The sequence below is a fragment of the Squalius cephalus genome (assembly GCF_949319135.1).
Source record: "Squalius cephalus genome assembly, chromosome: 21".
Classification (NCBI taxonomy): domain Eukaryota; kingdom Metazoa; phylum Chordata; class Actinopteri; order Cypriniformes; family Leuciscidae; genus Squalius; species Squalius cephalus.
The window spans coordinates 16,146,188-16,164,715 of NC_137142.1; the positions used below are offsets into that span (position 1 = coordinate 16,146,188).

The 18,528-nt window shown below is 39.3% G+C and overlaps 1 protein-coding gene across 8 annotated transcripts in view; it reads left to right on the forward strand.

Moving 5' to 3' along the window:
* map3k4 (mitogen-activated protein kinase kinase kinase 4) overlaps window positions 1-18,528 on the forward strand; it is a 35,182-nt gene that overhangs the window by 10,385 nt on the left and 6,269 nt on the right. For 2 of the 8 annotated variants that reach the window (XM_079854648.1, XM_079854651.1), the window contains exons 2-18: window positions 593-771; window positions 1,263-2,575; window positions 4,360-4,617; window positions 5,181-5,333; window positions 6,050-6,207; window positions 7,352-7,468; window positions 8,294-8,393; window positions 8,480-8,563; window positions 8,642-8,911; window positions 9,240-9,389; window positions 11,122-11,283; window positions 12,850-12,983; window positions 13,549-13,627; window positions 13,709-13,787; window positions 14,180-14,279; window positions 17,014-17,114; window positions 17,198-17,278. In XM_079854648.1, coding sequence (XP_079710774.1) covers window positions 593-771; window positions 1,263-2,575; window positions 4,360-4,617; window positions 5,181-5,333; window positions 6,050-6,207; window positions 7,352-7,468; window positions 8,294-8,393; window positions 8,480-8,563; window positions 8,642-8,911; window positions 9,240-9,389; window positions 11,122-11,283; window positions 12,850-12,983; window positions 13,549-13,627; window positions 13,709-13,787; window positions 14,180-14,279; window positions 17,014-17,114; window positions 17,198-17,278 — 3,518 coding nt within the window. Of the gene's footprint in view, window positions 1-592; window positions 772-1,262; window positions 2,576-4,359; window positions 4,618-5,180; window positions 5,334-6,049; window positions 6,208-7,351; window positions 7,469-8,293; window positions 8,394-8,479; window positions 8,564-8,641; window positions 8,912-9,239; window positions 9,390-11,121; window positions 11,284-12,849; window positions 12,984-13,548; window positions 13,628-13,708; window positions 13,788-14,179; window positions 14,280-14,640; window positions 14,767-17,013; window positions 17,115-17,197; window positions 17,279-18,528 lie in introns of all 8 variants that reach the window. The other 6 variants (XM_079854644.1, XM_079854645.1, XM_079854646.1 and 3 more) reach the window with 6 other exon arrangements.

The following is an 18,528-nucleotide window of genomic DNA, read 5'->3' on the forward strand; positions in this document are numbered from 1 at the left end:
TTTGTCTCAGCATGATGGGAAGTTTTGCACCAGTTTGCTCCCTCCCACTAGCAAATGCAGTCCTTTTTTGTTTGTTTCATTGTCTATGGGATGCATGTCCTCTACCGATACTTTTTGTAATCCTCTTAAAAGACTTTTATTAGCTCATGAATATATTTCTTTTAAACATAGGCCTAACTCAAGTGGTCACCCTCAGAGTTTTTTTTAATTCAAATTTGGAGACAGAAGACATTGCACGTTTGTATTTTTTTTTGTTTCTTTTTTTGTATCTTGTTGTACATAAGAGCTGCTATTTTAAGGCATTTTTTTCATTTATATCCAAATCTGTATTTAAGCCTTAGCAATATGAAATGTTAAATGTTGATCTTATGACAGTTTAAAGCACAGTAATCAATATATTTGAATAATTCTTGCAACTCTAAGGGTCAACTTAGGTTTTCCCTAAGATTTTCCTAAGAGAATATAACTTGCTTCTTGACTTTGCAATGGATATCTGTTCTTAAATTATTCCATTTTAATGTCTGAAATGTGAAGTTTACCAAGGCTATTCATGGCCATAATCATATTTTGGATTGTTCCGATTTCTGTTCAGGCTCAAGGACTCGTCCAAAGATGTGCCCCAGCAGAATACTGAGGTGGATGAGTCTTGGGACGAGCCCAGCCAGGAAGAGGAGAATCTCTACAGCACCTCCCCTCCCCGCACTCCTCGACAGATAAAACGTATGTCCAACAAACACCAGAGAAACAGCCAGGGGTCAGCCAAGGGCAAAGGTGAGAGCCCTTAATGTGCAAATATCTGAAACATATGGTGTTAGGGCCCCATTCTAAAGTGACATTCAAGCGCTTGAGATCACGTTGAATGAAAATCGATGGATTTGACGTTTAAATGAAGAAAAGCCACTGAAGTTAATTCATGAGGGGGAAAAAATATATGAATAAAAGATGATATTATTGAAGAATAACAACTTGGGCTAAAACAACTAAGCCAAATTTAAATAGTCAACAAAAATGAAAATTGTCAGTCAACAATTGTCAGGTTTTTGCACTATGCACAGATATATCGGTATATAAATCAGGGGATGGAAAAGTAAAATTTTTTTTTTTTTTTTTAATAATAAAAAAAGGCATGTTGTAATTTTATTTATGTTCTATTGTATTGCTTGTAAAAAAAAAAGAGCGGAGTAAATGACCTAGATATAGACATAAGATTTATTGTAATAAATGGGTTTGGTTATGTCACCAACTTTCATCTCTTTCATCAGCAGAGAAGCCGTGTTCCTCCAGCCCGTTGTCTCAACGAGAACGTGAAGGAGCCAGATCAGCCGAACCTCCTGAAGAGCACAGCTACAAGCAGGAAAAGAAGCAGCGCTTCAACCAGCGCTCCAACGAGCGGGACAGCAAGTTCGAGGGCACCTTCATGCTGGATTCGGTGTCCAAGTCCAGTACCATCGGCTCTAGAAACATGGATCCCCGCAAGCCATACCTGAGCCTGGGCATGCTGCCTGTGCGCACCCACCGGCAGACCTCACGCACAGACTGTCCGGCAGACCGTCTCAAGTTCTTTGAGACTCTGCGGCTGCTGCTTAAACTCACGTCCATGTCATCCAAGAAGAAGGAGAAGGAGCAGCGCGGCCTGGAGAACACTGCCTTCATGGGCCAGAACAACGAGGTCATCTGGTTGGAGTTGCAGGCATGGCATGCCCGCCGTAGCGTCATGGAGCAGGACCTGTACCTGTACACTGCCCGCCAAGCCATACCTGACATCATCAACGAGGTTCTGCACTTCAAAGTGGATTATAGCAGCCTAGCCGGGCTTGAGAGCAAAGTCTCGGTCGAGGAGAGCAACTCCAGTCCTGGTGAAATCAACTGCAGGAACGATCCGTTTAGCTTTAGCACTTGTTCCATGTCCTGGGGAGAGATTGACGCTGCTGCTCCGCTTTCTTCAGCACTGGAGTGCCGGGAGCACCTGCAAAGGCAGCGAGTAGCTTTCGATCAGGTCAAGCGGGTCATGTCTCTGTTGGAGTCAGTGGAGGCTCTGTTCCCGTCTCTGCAAACCTTGCAGAAGGACTACGAAAAGTACGCAGCTCGGGATTTCCAGGGCAGGGTGCAGGCGCTCTGCTTGTGGCTCAATATCACTCAGGACCTGAACCAGAAGCTGCGTGTGATGGGCACCGTGCTGGGCCTCAGGGACCTTTCCCGCATCGGCTGGCCCATCTTCGAGATCCCCTCTCCTCGCTGTTCCCGCGGCAATGAGGATGACGAGGATGAGACAGAGTCCACGGCTACCTTCACCGCCGACAACGACGGGGAGGAAAGGACCTTGAGTGAGGCGACTAGTGATGGGGAGCAGTCGCCCTGCCTCACGCCAAAGTTTTCACGCCTCATGTCAGAGGAGGAGTTTCTCCCACGGGACAGCGAGACCTGCTACTGTCCCACTGCCATATACAGGCCGTTTGTGGATAAGGCACTTAAACAGATGGGACTGCGTAAACTGATCCTCAGACTGCACAAGCTGATGGACCGCTCGCTGCAGAGGTCCAGAACTGCTCTGTTGAGTCACATGCCGGCTCAAGAGGTGAGAGAGAGCAACTGTGGTGCTGACAGGACATTAGATTGTTTCTAAATGTGTGGAATATCGGAGGAAAATTCGAAAACGTTCCTTTTGGCAGTTTGGAAAGAATGAGAGAAGTTCTTTTAAAGAATTAGTTCAACCCAAAATGAGAATACTTTCATCATTACCTCACCTTCATTTTGTTCCAAACCTGTATGACTTTTTTGCTTCTGTGGAGCACAAAAGGAGAACTGTACTGGTTGCTCTTTAATGCAATGGCTATAAATGGGAATTGGAGCTTCAAGTTCCATAAAGGTCAAAAGGTCACTGTAGGGGTGAGCGATATACCGGTAGACATGATAAACCAGTACAAATTTGACCACCGGTAGAGATTTTGCATTATCGTCTATATTAGGGTTATGCTCACGTGATGTTGAGGTGCTGTACCATTTAAGCCATTAAGCCGTGCCAGTTTAAACCTTTCTAACAATTTTAAACCTTTCAAGCACGAGACACAAACGGAACTCAATTTGGTTCTTGCGTGCTGTTCTGACAGACACCCGAAGAATGTGCACGCACATTTCACCAGGCTTGATGCCAACAGACAGTTGCAATATTTGCGACAAGATGATTGCTGTCAAGACCGGCAACATGACAAATCTGATGAAGTACTTGACGGTGCACAAAATAGACTTAAGAGCATAAGGTGGATAAATAGGATACTTGCCTCACAGACGTGAGAAATATGCGTATAGAAGCTTGAAATGTCTACTTTTAAACGAACCAATTCGAATCGAAAACTAATACTCTCTGATTATGTAATAATCCAAATGAAAGGTGCATTTCTCTCTATAGGCGCGCGCATGCGTTCACAATACTGCAGAGATGACGATTCAGCGTCGTCAACTTCATCTTTGCAGCCACCGACTCAGAAAACACTAGTTTATTAATAAACAATTAAAATGTCTCCTTGCTATTTTTTCTCGACACATTCATAATCATTAGGCTACTTTTGCCAGTGCTTTAAGGCCAGCTTTATGTGTGCTGAGCGCGATGCATATATCCCACCCCCAATTAGCCTATATTCAATTCAATGCACATTTATTTGTATAGCGCTTTTCACAATTCATATCATTTCAAAGCAGCTTTACAGAAAATGCATGTCTACATTACAATTTACAGTGATCTGTTATCAGAGGTGACTGTGTGTAATGCATTTCAGAAATGTACATACCGGTATACAGATCACGCAGTTAGCTAACAATATATTAATTTAAACAGTGTATTAAAGGCAGAAACAATGAGCTCATTGAAGTAAAGAATACATGTTGTTAAATGATTAGGATATATATAATTATAATTAAAATGAAACGATTGTGATATAAGATTTTGTTAATATTGCCCACCTCTAATTCAGTGATTATCTTTTTGCGGTTTACCTGTACTGTGTCAGTGAGTTCGAGAAATGGATTTGTGAATGAATCATCCTAACCAGTTTTGTAAACGGGATCAACGGATTCATAAATATTTATTAACCTACTGTTTTACTCACATTCGAAAAAAGAAAATTGTTTGGGTTTGGAACAACATGAGAGTGAGTGCATAATTATTATGAATATTTATTTGCATGAACCCTTCCTTTTATGGAATTGATGTCAGTGTTCTGTCTTTTTTAATTTTTTATTATCAGTATTGCTGCAATATTTTGTGGTTTTCTGTTTTCTGTTCATATAATACAATTTAATTTTCATGCCAATATTCTCTCTGTTCCTGTTTTCCATGTCCATATTCTGCTTTGTTCCTGTTAGTTGTCAGCGGTCCCAGGTTATTCTTTGCAGCACTGTGACTACCTTCCAGAGCTATCTCGTCACGTGTCCGGTCAGGTAGAGGAGGAGGAGGGGTCGGGACGAGTATCGTGGAAGGAGCTAATGGATATGGACCTGCCCTCATTCCGACCGGCTTTCTTGGTGCTTTGCCGTGTGCTGCTAAATGTTATTCACGAGTGCCTAAAACTGCGCCTTGAGCAAAGGCCTGCAGGGGAACCGTCCCTGCTCAGCATCAAGCAGGTCATTACTTACACACATATTGTACATACACTGCCTTTCAAAAGTTTGCTGTCAGTAAGGTTTAAAATCACAATTAATTACAGAAAAATTTGCGGTTAATTTGTTTTTAATCGGTTGACAGCACTATATATAAATATGTATGTGTATATATTATTCATTGACAATATATTATTCATTGACACTTGACAGCTATTGATTTAGGAAATTACACAAGATTAACTAAGACTACTGGTCTAGTAGACATGGTTATCAACCAATACAACTGGCAAAGCCAGCATATGAGTCAATAAAATATCTTGGTTTATATGTGCATTACTTTTTTGATTGCTTAGTTGTGAAACTAATTGTTAGTGTTTTTTGTTGTAGATTTGAATGTATTGATAATTATGACTTATGGGTGTTTTGATCTGTTATGCTTATTGGAGGACGTTGTGCTCTACTCTCTTCGAGAAGCATAAATTCTTAAAAGCTATTCTCACATTTGGCATAACTAAATTAAATCCCATGAAATGATTCCTAGAGGCTACAACAATGGCTGAGTTGTGTGTTTATGTGTATTGTAGTTGGTGCGTGAGTGTAAAGAGGTTCTTAAAGGAGGGCTCCTGATGAAACAGTACTACCAGTTCATGCTGCGAGGCGTCGTCACTGACCCCCAGGGTCTGCAGACTAACACCAACATCGACGAGTTTGAGGAGGATCTCCATAAAATGCTAGAGGTGGGATTTGGACTGACTAGTGTTGTAATCTTATCAACTTTTTTTGTGCAATTACATTTACATTCATGACAAAGTGACTGTGATTCATTAAAAAAGTTACTTGTGAAAAGTTAGTAGAATGACTGTTCAGGGACCATCAAATTAAATTGTTAGCAGATATTAAAGAGAGAGTTCACCCAAAAATAAAAATTCTGTCGTTAACTCACTCTCAAATTGTTTCAAACCTGTATAAATGTCTTTGTTCTGCTCAACACAAAGGAAGAATGTTTTGTAACCAAGCAGATCTTGGGCCTACCATAATATTTTTGCCCTACTATGATAGTCAATGGGCCCCGAGATCTGTTCTGTTACAAACATTCTTCCAAATATCTTCCTTTGTGTTCATCAGAACAAAGAAATGTATACAGGTTTGGAACAACTTGAGGGTGAGTAAATGATGACTGAATTTTCTTTTTTGGTTGAACTATCCCTTTAAGCAGACAGTTTACTAACTCTCTAATGAGAGTTATTTGACATGTAGTTGCAAAGTTACTTATAGTTAGTAGAATGTCTAAATGAATGTACTTTCGAAAGTGGACAATTGAAATAAAGTGTTACCTAAAAGTGTTATTCAGAAGAATCCAACATCTCCATCATGAACAGCAGTGATCTGGATGAGCTTGATATAGAAAAATCAAACAGACAAAAACATGTCTTCTGTGTGTCTGTGCATGCAGGTGTACTTTGACTATATGCGCAGCTGGATCCAGATGTTACAGCAGCTGCCTCAAGCCTCCCACAGCCTGAAGAACCTGCTGGAGGAGGAGTGGAACTTCACCAAAGTTATCACTCCATACATCCGGGGTGGAGAAGCCCAGTCTGGGAAACTCTTTTGGTTAGTCTTTTCTCTCTGTGCACTAGCTGTTTCAGTTACATTGCTCACTGGATGTGTTTAAAGAATAGCATTTCTATTAGTGGTGTAATGGTTCAAATTACTCACGGTTAGATTTTTATCACAGTTTCAGTGCGGTTTGGTATGTGCTATGTTCAGGGGGAAAACTACTGTCAAATAAAAATAAGAACAAGTAATCAAACTACACATAAATGCAACAGGGCTTTTCAGGTTATTTAGACATCTAGTTTTCAGGTACAGAAATTCAATAAAGTAGTCAAATGTAAAATAGCATTGCATATTATATTCACTGTTAAGTTACAAAGCTATTCAGTCTAGAGTAGTGAGTGATTTCCTTGTCTTTTGTTGTTTGATTTACATTAAAGACACATACAGCAGGAATATTAGGTTGCTGTCACTTTAAGAAATAATGCACAGATCTAATATACTGATAACTGTACACATGCGCCATCTTTCTCGGCTGTTTAAGTTCACTTAAGACAATAACCTACTATGTTTGCTAGGATACTCAACAAGATGGGCATGTTGACATCATTTTTTGTGTGAGTTTGTCCAAGCACATATATTTGTGATTTTTGAGACCAATTTGATCTTTGTCTGAGACCCGGCTTTCGTGTGCGTGCATTGGATGAGTGCAAACACAAATCTTCTCACAGTGCACGGGAGTTCTCTTTTGCGTCGTCTTGCGCTTGAATGTTTAAATTGACAAGGCTTAAATGAGTTTAGTTTAAACACAGATAGCAACGTGTGCTGTTCAGGTCTCACCTGCGCAGTAAATGACTGGTCATATTGCACCATATGGCACTCGCATTGAACAAAATTTATAAAGAGTGAGAAGCCAGAATGCTTATCCATCTACAGAAACATTGGCTGAACACTGTCTGTCTGTTTTACATTTATTTTCAACAAACCGTATTGCATATAACCATGCAAGTGCGTGCCAAACCGTGGCTGGAGAACAATACGGTTCGATTTTTTAGAGAACCGTTACAGAACTAATTTCTATGGTATTTTATTGATGAAAGAAGAAAAATGATTAATCCTTGTGTTGGAATTAAGATGCAAATCAACAGCCATATCAAAAGTAAAGTGCACAAAAGCATCACTGTATGCTTGTATTTTTCAGTGATATTGCTGGCATGCTGCTTAAATCCACTGGAGACTTTCTGGATGCGGGCCTTCAGAAGAGTGGCAATGAGTTCTGGGAGTGTGCAGATGATAGCACTGCCTCAGATGAAATCAGGTGTGTATGAGAGAACACCTGAGGAGTAATCTGCATTAAAACAACTATCAAATCTGATGTATTCATTACAGGAAAAAATGTTTCTCATCTGAAATCTGTTGAACATGGGTTCGGTTATAGGGAGAAGTGATAGAATAGAATTTAGATAAAAAATGTAATTCTGTTGGTGCCGCTAGTGTCAAACACTTCACCTTTCAAATGTAGGTTTTAATATCTACGGTTGCTTTCACAAAAAAGTAGTTCCTCCACAGGTGACTTGTTTCTGTAAATAGCAAGTTCATATATTGTTCAAAGGTTTTGGGTCAGTAAGATTTTTTTTTTTTTAAAGAAAATAATTTTGTTCAGCAAGGACATTAATTTGATCAAAAGTGACAGTAAAGACATTTATAATGTTACAAAAGATTTTTGAAACACTTTGGATGTCCTGCACTTTTGAACTTGAATATTCTTTAAAACAACTGATTTCAAAATTTATAATAAACATTTTTTTCCCAACATTTTCAATCATGTGACACTGAAGACTGGAGTAATGCATGCTGAAAATGTTACCATCGAAGTAATGTTATATTTTAAAATAAATATTTTAAGGATATTTTAATATACTTAAATTGTAATATTTCGCAATATTACTGTTTTTACTGTATTTTTGATCAAATAAATACAGGTGAGCATTATAGAAAATTCATACCGTCACCTAACTTTTGTATGTATATGTATGTATGTATGTATGTGTATATATGTGTACCCCAATGATAATACATTTTTCTAAATATTATTTTATATTATATAATATGCATTTATCCCTGTTTTTTTCTTTCCCTGCAGGCGTTCAGTGATTGAGACAAGTCGCTCGCTCAAAGAGCTCTTCCATGAAGCCAGGGAAAGAGCATCTAAAGCGCTGGGCTTTGCCAAGATGCTGCGTAAGGTGAGTTCACCCACTTTCACCTGTCTTTACACTGTGGTTTGTCACTGTGATGGACAGTTTTAACATTGTGCTCTACTCCCACTCAGGATCTTGAGATTGCTGCAGAATTCAGCCTAACCAGTGGAGTACCCTCTCTCCTCCAAGCTCTGAAGGCCAAGAATTACGTCAAAGTAATAACATGTTTCTCTATATTAATGATAGGCTTCTATTGACAGATGCTAAATAACTTTGAATGTCTCTTTCCTTAGGTCCAAATCCCAGGACTCGAAGAGCTCCAGGTGTTTGTCCCTTCTGATCTGATGGAGCAGCGGCTGGTTATCTTACAGCTGTTAAATGCAGCAGCTGGAAAGGACTGCTCCAAAGAGCCAGACGAGATCCCAGAAGACGAGGCCTACCTGCTCATGAGCAAGCACGGAGTCGGGGACTCACCCGCCGATGGCGTCTGGGCTGAGTGGGACGGCCCTGTGCTCAAACTGGTGCCTCAGATGGAGACTGTGGACACGTTACGGGCCATGAAGGTATGGCCCGTTTAATATGCATTACATGTAATGTATATTTAGATGTGGTCCTGTTTAATGTATTATTCTGTTTTAGGGGGAAATATAAAAAAAACAATTTATATAATATATTTGTATTACATATAAGTATATAATTTAAGAAAAGTCTTCGTAAAACATTTTAATGATAAAAAAAAATCCAAAAACAGAATAACAAATTAAAAAGGTGTAGTTGTAATTGTAAAATACATTTATGTATTTTTAATCTGTCTTTGGAAGAAAGAAACGTATATCTCTTCTCAGTTTAACTGTTGAGTTCGGCGTCTAATATGTCATTTATTATTCCTAGGTGGACAATCTCTTGCTGGTTGTGATGCAGTCGGCCCACCTGATGACACAGCGCAAAGCTTTTCAGCTATCAATGGAAGAAATTCTCACCCTCAGCCGAGAGCAGACATCCAGCCAGCCGCTTATCGTCTGCGCCCTGGAACAACTCAAGGTGATGAAAAACAAACTATATTTCGTGGTCCCAGTTTGTTTTCTGACATATCAGCTGATGTGTACTTAAAGGTGCTCTAGGTAACTTTTTAACCTTAACTGAACAGCTTCGGAGTCAGTGGAATGGTTATATTACTTATTTCGGGTTGAATGGTGGTGGTTTCGCACCCCCCTGGTGCCCGAGAGCGGAAAAAACTCACTTGCAACTTTGGGACGCGGGTCGGTGTCAGGAAGTATCACGTGATATCAGGTCTCGCGATGTAACGAATTGCTTGACGGCACTGCACACGTACACGCCCCTATTCAAGCACCGGCGGGCTAGCTATAAGCAAAGGGCAACGATAGATTGAGTTATGGCTGAGGCTGAGCCTGTAAAAAAGAAGCAGAAAGCTAGGAAATCTTTGTCGGAGGACCAACGAAAGAGGAAACGGGAGACTGACCGAGCAAGAAGTCAGACTCGAGTAAATATATCGGACCGGCTTTTTCAGAATGGTGAGAACTGAGAGAAACAGAAGCCTGCAAAACGGATGCTGATCCTGCTGTTGCACTTGTAAGTTAAGTATCTTTGGAATAAACTGTGTTTAATATTTAAATTTCAAGTAATTGCGACCTCAGGATGTTTGCTATTGTCTGTAAAGGTTTTTATTATGATCGCTGTCTGTTAGGGGCTTACTAGTACGCTAGATACTATAACTTTGATGTTAGCATTGTCATAGCAAACACGTTTGATTTCTGTAGTTGTTTGGCCGTTCCTCTGTCGGTTTTATTTGTGTAACTTACACTTTTATTTTATGTCACTAAGTCAACGCGTCTGATAGTAGGCAATATCAGACGCGCAAAATGTTGCACATATCATGATCGAGCTAGAAAAAACGTTCTGATGTTTTCTTAGACAAGCAAAGGTAAACCATCATTCTACCAGATGAACTTATAGACCTTGCTAATATAACTTTAGACAAATATTAGCCTCCGATATATATATTTTTTTTTATGCTCATGCCCATTCTCCCAAAAACAAACAAACAAACACGAAAGCAGTAGTTCGCCTCGTTCATATCGTTCGTTCCCGGTAAAAATACTAGTATGCATGACAACACAATAAATAAAAAAATCGCCATCAGTTGGAAAGAAAATATTGCTTTACTTGCCTCGGTAGACATAACTGGTTTTGAAATAGCCGGTTCCTCTGCTCAGCTGGGTTGACAGCTGATCAGCTGGGTTGCTCGTGGCAAGGGGGGAGGGACAACAGTTCGTTTTTAAGACAGAGTGTATGAAAGCATTTACTACCAGACACTAGGGGGAGCTTCGTAGAGAAAAAACACTCAGACTTGCATAGTGTCCCTTTAATTAGTTACATTTATATAGCGCTTTTCTCTGCACTCAAAGCGCGTTACATATGGAAGGGGGAATCTCCTCAACCTGTTGGTTTTCTGACTCTCATTGGAGTTTTTGGAGACCCACTTTCATATCATATCAAGCAGGAGTTTCATTCTGTGTCACTTGATGCTGATGTAGCAAACAAATGGAGTATGCACTTGAATCTTCTCACACAATACGAAGACACATGGAAATCCCAGGTTTAAGGAGCGCAAAGATCGGTTTGACTCCGTAGACATGAGTAACATTGTTACGTGATGATATGAAAACCCATAACTATGCATCAGCGAACCGGATGTTTGCAAAGCAAATTTTGTTTGAGCTGCTCTTTTAAAGAACATTTTCTGTGCTTTCAGAATGAGGCTCTCCAGCTGTGCATCAAGATCAACACTGCAATCGACCGTGTGGAATACATGTTCATGTCGGAGTTTGAGGCTGAGGTGGAGGAGACCGAGAAGGCCACACTGCAGCAGTATTACAGAGAGGCCATGATTCAGGGCTACAACTTTGCTTTTGAGGTCCGAGTCCAATGGATTTCCGTTTATATTTTTATTTGAAATGCTTCACAGCACCATGAAATCAAAATGCACAATTCTTATTTTTTCATGGAATGTTGCAGTTTATTATAGATGTTTTTTTTCCCATGTGCCCTACATAATCTTTAATCAAAAACATTAATGTCCCCTCCCCCTTGCAATGACATATTTTCTCTGATGACATGTGCAACGCCGATAACAATCCATTTAGGAGCAGACGTCACAGTTATGTCACTGCAGTTGCCTTTGCATTGTGGTGGCAGAAAAACACGGGTAACAAGTGAAGGAAAACAGGCGAGATCAAATGAGAGAAAAAAGGTCTTGTTGTGCTTTTGAATGTCAGAATCGGAATGAAAAAGATGGTCTTTATTTTTACAGAATACCATCGTCGAAGACGCCCTTTAAAGTGAAACAGACATTTATGGTTGCAAGCCGTTAAAAAAAAAAACAGACTGGACTGATGAAACCTGTTATGATTAGTCTACTATTAAAGCATTAATTTAATGTAAACAGTAGATTTATATAATATTCACATGCTGTTCATATGAGGGCATAATGTATTAGCCCTAGTTACAGCCTGAAATAATATTTAAACCTATAACATTTTACATAGATAACATTTAAGCCTATAACATCTCACAATTCTGACTTTTTTCTCACAATTGTGTTTGAAAAAAAAGTCAGAATTGCAAGGAAAAAATCACAATTGTGAGATATGCTAATTAGTAATTAGCTAGTTAGCCTTAATTCCCTTAAAGGTGCAGTAATTTCTCGAAGTTGTTGCTGAACATTGTTGATATTTGAAATCAACCCAAACAAACACACCCCTCTCTTCACCACCTCCAAAACTCACCCTCCAATCCTAGCCGGCCTCCTCCGAGTCGTTCTTGAATCCCGATCACTGGCATGCGAGGCTGGTGCTCTAACAAAGATGCTAAACAGTCAACACCGCGTTCTCTTGCAGTCAAGCCTGCATTGCTCTCACTAGCTGGCCTCCGTTACACAGCAGCTCCAGACAAACAATGACACTCAAACCCAATGTTACTCAGAGTGGAATCCTGTTTTCAGGCCTTTCCGCTTACCTCTCTCCAGCGCTGGAAAGCTTTTCTAATATTAACACGGTCCTAAAGCTCTTTCCTGATAATTTTCCAGTGATATTCTTATGAGCTTTTCTCTTTTGTAATGTCTCGCAGCCATCTCTCTCTCTACAGTCTTTCTTGAAATCTTCCTCTTGTTCGTTCTCTCTCCTCCACCGTCATACGGCCCCTAGTGCTGATTGGCTACACGTTTGTTGTCGTGTCGGTCCAACCAACTTTCAAACAGCATTTTTCAAATATCGCTTACCCCACTTTTAAGTGCTGTCTTTATATCAGTGTTTACATTAATTAGGCATGTGAGCTAAAACAACACTGGACAAAAGGAAGTTCAAGGGGGAAAAACCTCAAAGCAGTAGCTTCAACTATGAAACAAGCTAACATGAACATAAAGAGTTTTCTTGAGTCAATTTGTTCAACACTTTTCTTTTTTCTTTTTTTTGCTATCCTGCAGTACCATAAAGAGGTTGTTCGGCTGATGTCTGGAGAGTTCAGACGACGAATAGGGGAGCGCTACATTGCTTTTGCCCGCAAGTGGATGAACTTTGTCCTCACGAAGTGTGAAAGTGGAAGAGGCACTCGTCCAAGGTGAGTAGGCTCCATTACAAAAAAAAGTAGGGTGTCATGCAGTCTTACTTCCTAGGTAGCTTCCTTTTGAGGAGTCTGTCATTGAGCTCTAACTTGGAATCGACTCTCAATTGAATTTTTCTGATAAGCCAAGAAAAAATAGCACACAAATATTGAGTACAATTTTTTGTAGACCGATGTACTTTTGATACTTCACTTTGTTCTCCATCTTGGAATGAATTTTTGAGTTTGTTGCAATGAATTATAGGATTGTATTTTCTGAAACATGCAATGTTTCTTAGAATTTGGCTAAAATAGCCTAATCTTAGAAGCCTGCATTATCGTGCTGCCTACCTTTTGGATCAGCCTTTGCTTAGGAGGTTGTGTCTATGTTGTCTTAAAATGCTGCATCTTTAGAAAGCTCACTAGGTTTTGGAGCAGAGCCAGTGTATCATCCCACAGAGATACTAATGTTAAAGTAAACATTTCCAACTGTTTTCTCAATAAATGATATTTCCACCTTGTTCTTTGAAGCATGCTCGCAAATGTTATTTGAAATGATATTTGAATAAAAAAATTTCTCTAGATGGGCGACACAGGGCTTTGATTTTCTTCAAGCGATCGAGGCTGCGTTTATATCAGCCTTGCCAGAAGATGACTTTCTGGTGAGATATCCATGTCCTGCTGTTTTAATATCTGTTTTGGATTGCATTTGAGTCTGGAATCATTAATATTATGTCTTATAGAGTCTGCAAGCCCTGATGAATGAATGTATCGGGCATGTTATCGGCAAACCGCACAGTCCTGTCAGCAGTATGTACTTCGGTAAGTGTTTAAGGTTTCTGTTTATGCTGTCAGTGTCTGTAATTTATATGAAACGGCGCCAATCGCCAGTTGGCCGGTAAAATTTTTATGTATTATAACAATGCAATGTTGTGAGAACGTGAACGAGCCTCGGGACAGATGGCAGGCCAGTGCTGCATCGTCATGAAAGCGCAAGAAGGCGCAAAAGGGAACTCAATTCGTTTCTCGCCGTTTCATTTCACAGTCAGCGCACAAAACACTGAATTGAGCTCTTTCACGTCGTCTTGCGCTTGAACAGACATATTCAAGTACTGTATTCTTGTAGGAATAAATATCTTGCCTATCTTGACCATTGTATGTGTTTTTCTTGTATAACAAATTGATCATGACTTCTGATGTAACTCTTTCATCAGGCCCACGAAATAGTCCTCGACCTGTCAAAGTCCCCCGTTGCCATAGTGATCCTCCAAACCCATACCTCTTCATCCCTTCCTCTCATGCCGAGGGCTTCAGGTAGGTTATGTTCTGGGTCTTCACTAGTAGCACATCTTGTAAATCTAGTGGTGTTATAATGCTTGTGAATATGTGCTTCCTTTGCATGCCCTTGTGTTTTGTTTTTTTTAATCTGGAAGGAGGGTTTAATTAATTGAGTCACGCTTCTATTAATGCTGTAGTGTGTAATAATGCTTTAACCACAATCTGTGCTACAAACAATATAGAGCTTCATATGGGTGTGCGTTGTTGTGTGTTTTGTCTGTATGCTGACATTAGAACATGTGTAAAGCTCTGCCTTATTTAATAATAAACACTTTCACACATGCACACACCATCCAAAGCAGAATGCTGAGGCCATCAGTCTGTTTTTCCATCACAGCTCTCGGAGTCTCCCGTGTGATCTGCGTACCCAGTTGTGTCCCCCAGGTCAACGCCCCCCTCCATTACCCTCAGGGGAACACGGCCACGCCACCAAATCGTCCGGCGGCGTGCCCAATGACATCAGGTAGTCAGGACATCCCGTTCTCAACCCAAAACCGAGCTCTGCAACATTTTCAACGTCTTCAGCATTGCATCCTTGTCAGAACAGCATCTCTCGTGGGTTTTGGGTTCATAAGTGAATTGGCAAAAATCTGAAATGTATTATGAAGATTTAACAAGAAGATGATGGGTACCAGGAAATTTAAACTGTAAAATATTCTGTTTTCTTACCCAAGTCCACGAGAAAAGTATGCACCGTCTGAGTAATGCTGCTTTTACACTGGATGTTGTGATGATAAAGGGTCATATAATCTATAATCAAATTTCTTTGATCGACAGTTATGTACTGTGAAAACGTACTGTTACGACAACTCAATATAAAAAGATATATATTTTTTAAAAAACAAATAGCCGAAATAGAAACCGTTTTATGCCATAAACCCAATATATTAAAATGACCGGTTAAATGTACGTGTCAGCAATGCCTACTGGGTAATCGGAACAATTACAGTGTGATAATAGGGAGGATATGTCATAGATTATTTTTAAAAACTAGAGGAACTGGCATTAAGAGTAACGTTTGCTCTGTGAATGTGGGAATGTTCACTAAACCTTGTGCTGTGTAATATAGTAAACTAAAACATAAAAAAAATGTTAATGAGATAAATATAAAAAGATTAAATTTTAGAATTTCTAATTTTAATTTAGTTTAACTTGTACTAAATTAACTGAAACTAAACATAATAAAATTATATAGACTAAAAATAAAAAAACACTTATTGATGAAACAATTTACTAAAATTAAACTGAAAATGTTAATTCTAAAAATGAATTCAAAATATTAATTATAAGGGTATCAATGATACTAAAATAACACTGGTATGTAGCACCTACTGTTAATAATTATTTACTTTAGTACGGAATGGTTTTGTGATCATGTCGCAATGTAAAAGCAGGTGTTGCATTATTGCAGGATGAGGCAGCACAAATTATATTAGACACAACAAACCCGCAGTTCTTGTGCAAGTGCACTTGAACTGTATTTCAATTCACATGGAAATGGAGCAAAGTCAGTTTGGATGTATAATCAACCCACAGTAATTGTCTGGGTTTCACGTTGCTGCCCCTGTTTGAGCCCTTAGCAGATGATTTGCTTTAATGACAAATGTTTAGTTGACCTATGACCTTTGCAACTTTCACAGTGTCCAGCGCTTCCATATTAATTAGCCTCAGTTGAAACATGCATTAACATGCATCATTGGCTTTTACACCCTGTCCCGCTGCCATCAGGGGCATTGTTAAAACAAAGATACACATTGATCCAAGTGTATAAAGATTTCAGAGTTCTCAGCTCTACGTGTCTTTGTTCATTAGTATATAAAAAGGTAAAATTGTCTGATCCTAGTTCAGGACTCTGGCATACACTGCCTGTGTATGTCAGTGTGAAGCTTTTAATTTCTTAAACTACCATGTAGAAAGACATCATGGCCATATATTCCAGGGTGACAACAATGTCAAGATTCGTCAGGCTCAAATTGTGAAAGAATGGTTGGGAGACCATGGGAGAGAATCATTTTCACACATGAATTATCATCTTTGAGTCCAGACCTTAAATTCATTGAAAGTCTTCCAGATGTGCTGGAGTAGACTTAGTTATCCTCTATTATAGTTATCGTCCTTGTTGTGAATAGGCCTTAATAGCTTGACGACAGGAACCTGATTTCACCAATTGTGAACACTTATTGTGTTCCTGGATCAATGTATTTTTTTGATCCTGGAACAACATTCCAATCAACCAATCAGATTTGAGGGACAAATTTACAGTTTATGTCAAGTGTAGGCGTTAAGTGTTATTCACCTCTGATTTTAGGGATAACATATGGGTATGGTTAGGTTAAGAGGTGGGATATATGGTTAGGATTACATTTTCAGACAGGAATGTTGATCCAGGATCAAGAAAATTTGTTGACCCAGGGCATGCAGCTTGACGTTTGGTTGACATCTTGTTTATGAACTTTTATGTTAAAATCAGAGGCAGAGGTTGTTGTATATGGTTTGAAAGAGGTCAATGCTGCTTATTTTGTGACACTAACACTGCTGCGCTTTAATAGAGCTGGCTTTCCCATTCGCTTTTGTGTTGCTGTAAGACTTAAGCTCATCATATCTAACATGTTTCATTTTACCTATTTGGCTGCATGCAATGCGTCTCAACCGGGTTCTTTCCGAATGAAGGTGGTGACTATGTAACATTTAACTATTTTCTGCCACATAGGGGCTCCAGTGTAAATGAGAACGACCGACTGTCATCTGTGGCGGCAGAGCTGCATTTTAAATCCCTCAGTCGCCACTCCAGCCCGACAGAGGACAGAGAAGGTATTGACGCATTTCTTGACTTTGTGTAAAAAAAGTGTTATGCTTAATAAACTAATTCTGTAAGTTTTCTCTTATATCTCCAGAGCCCTCGTATCCTAAAGGAGACCCCAGCAGTACGGCCCGCCGCAGCTGGGAGCTCCGCAACTTCATCAGCCAGTCAAAAGGTAGAACACGTCAAAAAAAAAATGATGATGATGAGTCTGTCATGCAAGATGATAGCCGAAAGTAGGGCTGGGTTAAATAGATTAAATATATATGTATGTTTTTCACAATTTTTTAAAAAGAAATTATTATTTTTATTCAGCAAGGATGCATCGATTTGATCAAATTTATTTTGAATATAAGTTTTGTAGCATTATAAATGTTCTTTTTACTTTCTATTCTTGAAATGTTACTTAAAGGGGTGGTTGATTATGATTTCACTTTTCTAACTTTAGTTAGTGATTATTTGTGTTGTTTGAGCATAAACAACATCTGCAAAGTTACAAAGCTCAAAGCAAAGGAAGATATTTGCTTTTAAAGAAATAGTTTTTTAAGGACTACAACAAATGGCTGGTAGGGACTACACCACATTCCTCCTGGGTTAGTGACATCACTAACCCTAAAATTTACATAAACTTGTGAATTTATGGCCCCGGTAACACGCAAGCAGTGTTGAGATGAGGAAGAGTTGTTGTAGTAGAGCACATTTGTGAGTCTGCTCAAGCTGTCGCATCTGTCTTTTCACATGCAATACAATACAATACAGTACGTAACACAAATGCAATACCATGTCACTCTCTAGGCATCTTACAACAGTTCCCACACGAGCGATTTTATAGATTATCATAACAGAATATGCTGATCAAAGACTTGAAGATAGTTAACTCCACATCAGCAACATAAATTCATCAACTAACCATTCAGAAACGTCCAGTTGCGTTCTACGTTTTCGCTTCTTCTTGAGTCTCTCCATCATTGTCAGACTCCTGTTTGAACATAAAAGGCAGTTTCTGACATTTTCAGTGCGTGTCTGCGTGAGGTAATCAGAGCTGCTAACACACGAGCTCTTGTAGCTCCGCCCTCTGTGACGGAAGCAGCAGCTCATTTGCATTTAAAGGACGCCGCCTTTTTGATCACCATCAAAAAGGGACAATTTTAACATGCTGCAAAAAATTATCTGTGGGGTATTTTGAGCTTAAACATATACACACTCTAGGGACAACAGAGACTTATTTTACATTTTGTAAAAAGGGGCAGTATACCACCCCTCTAAGCTCCAAATCAGCATATTAGAGTATAAGAGACTTCTTTCAAAAATATTAAAAGATTTTACTGGCCTCAAACTTTTAAAACGGCCGATTATATTTTAACAAAAATATTTTAATACATGAAATATACCACATTGAGACTTGAGTGATCGCTTAAACCATTT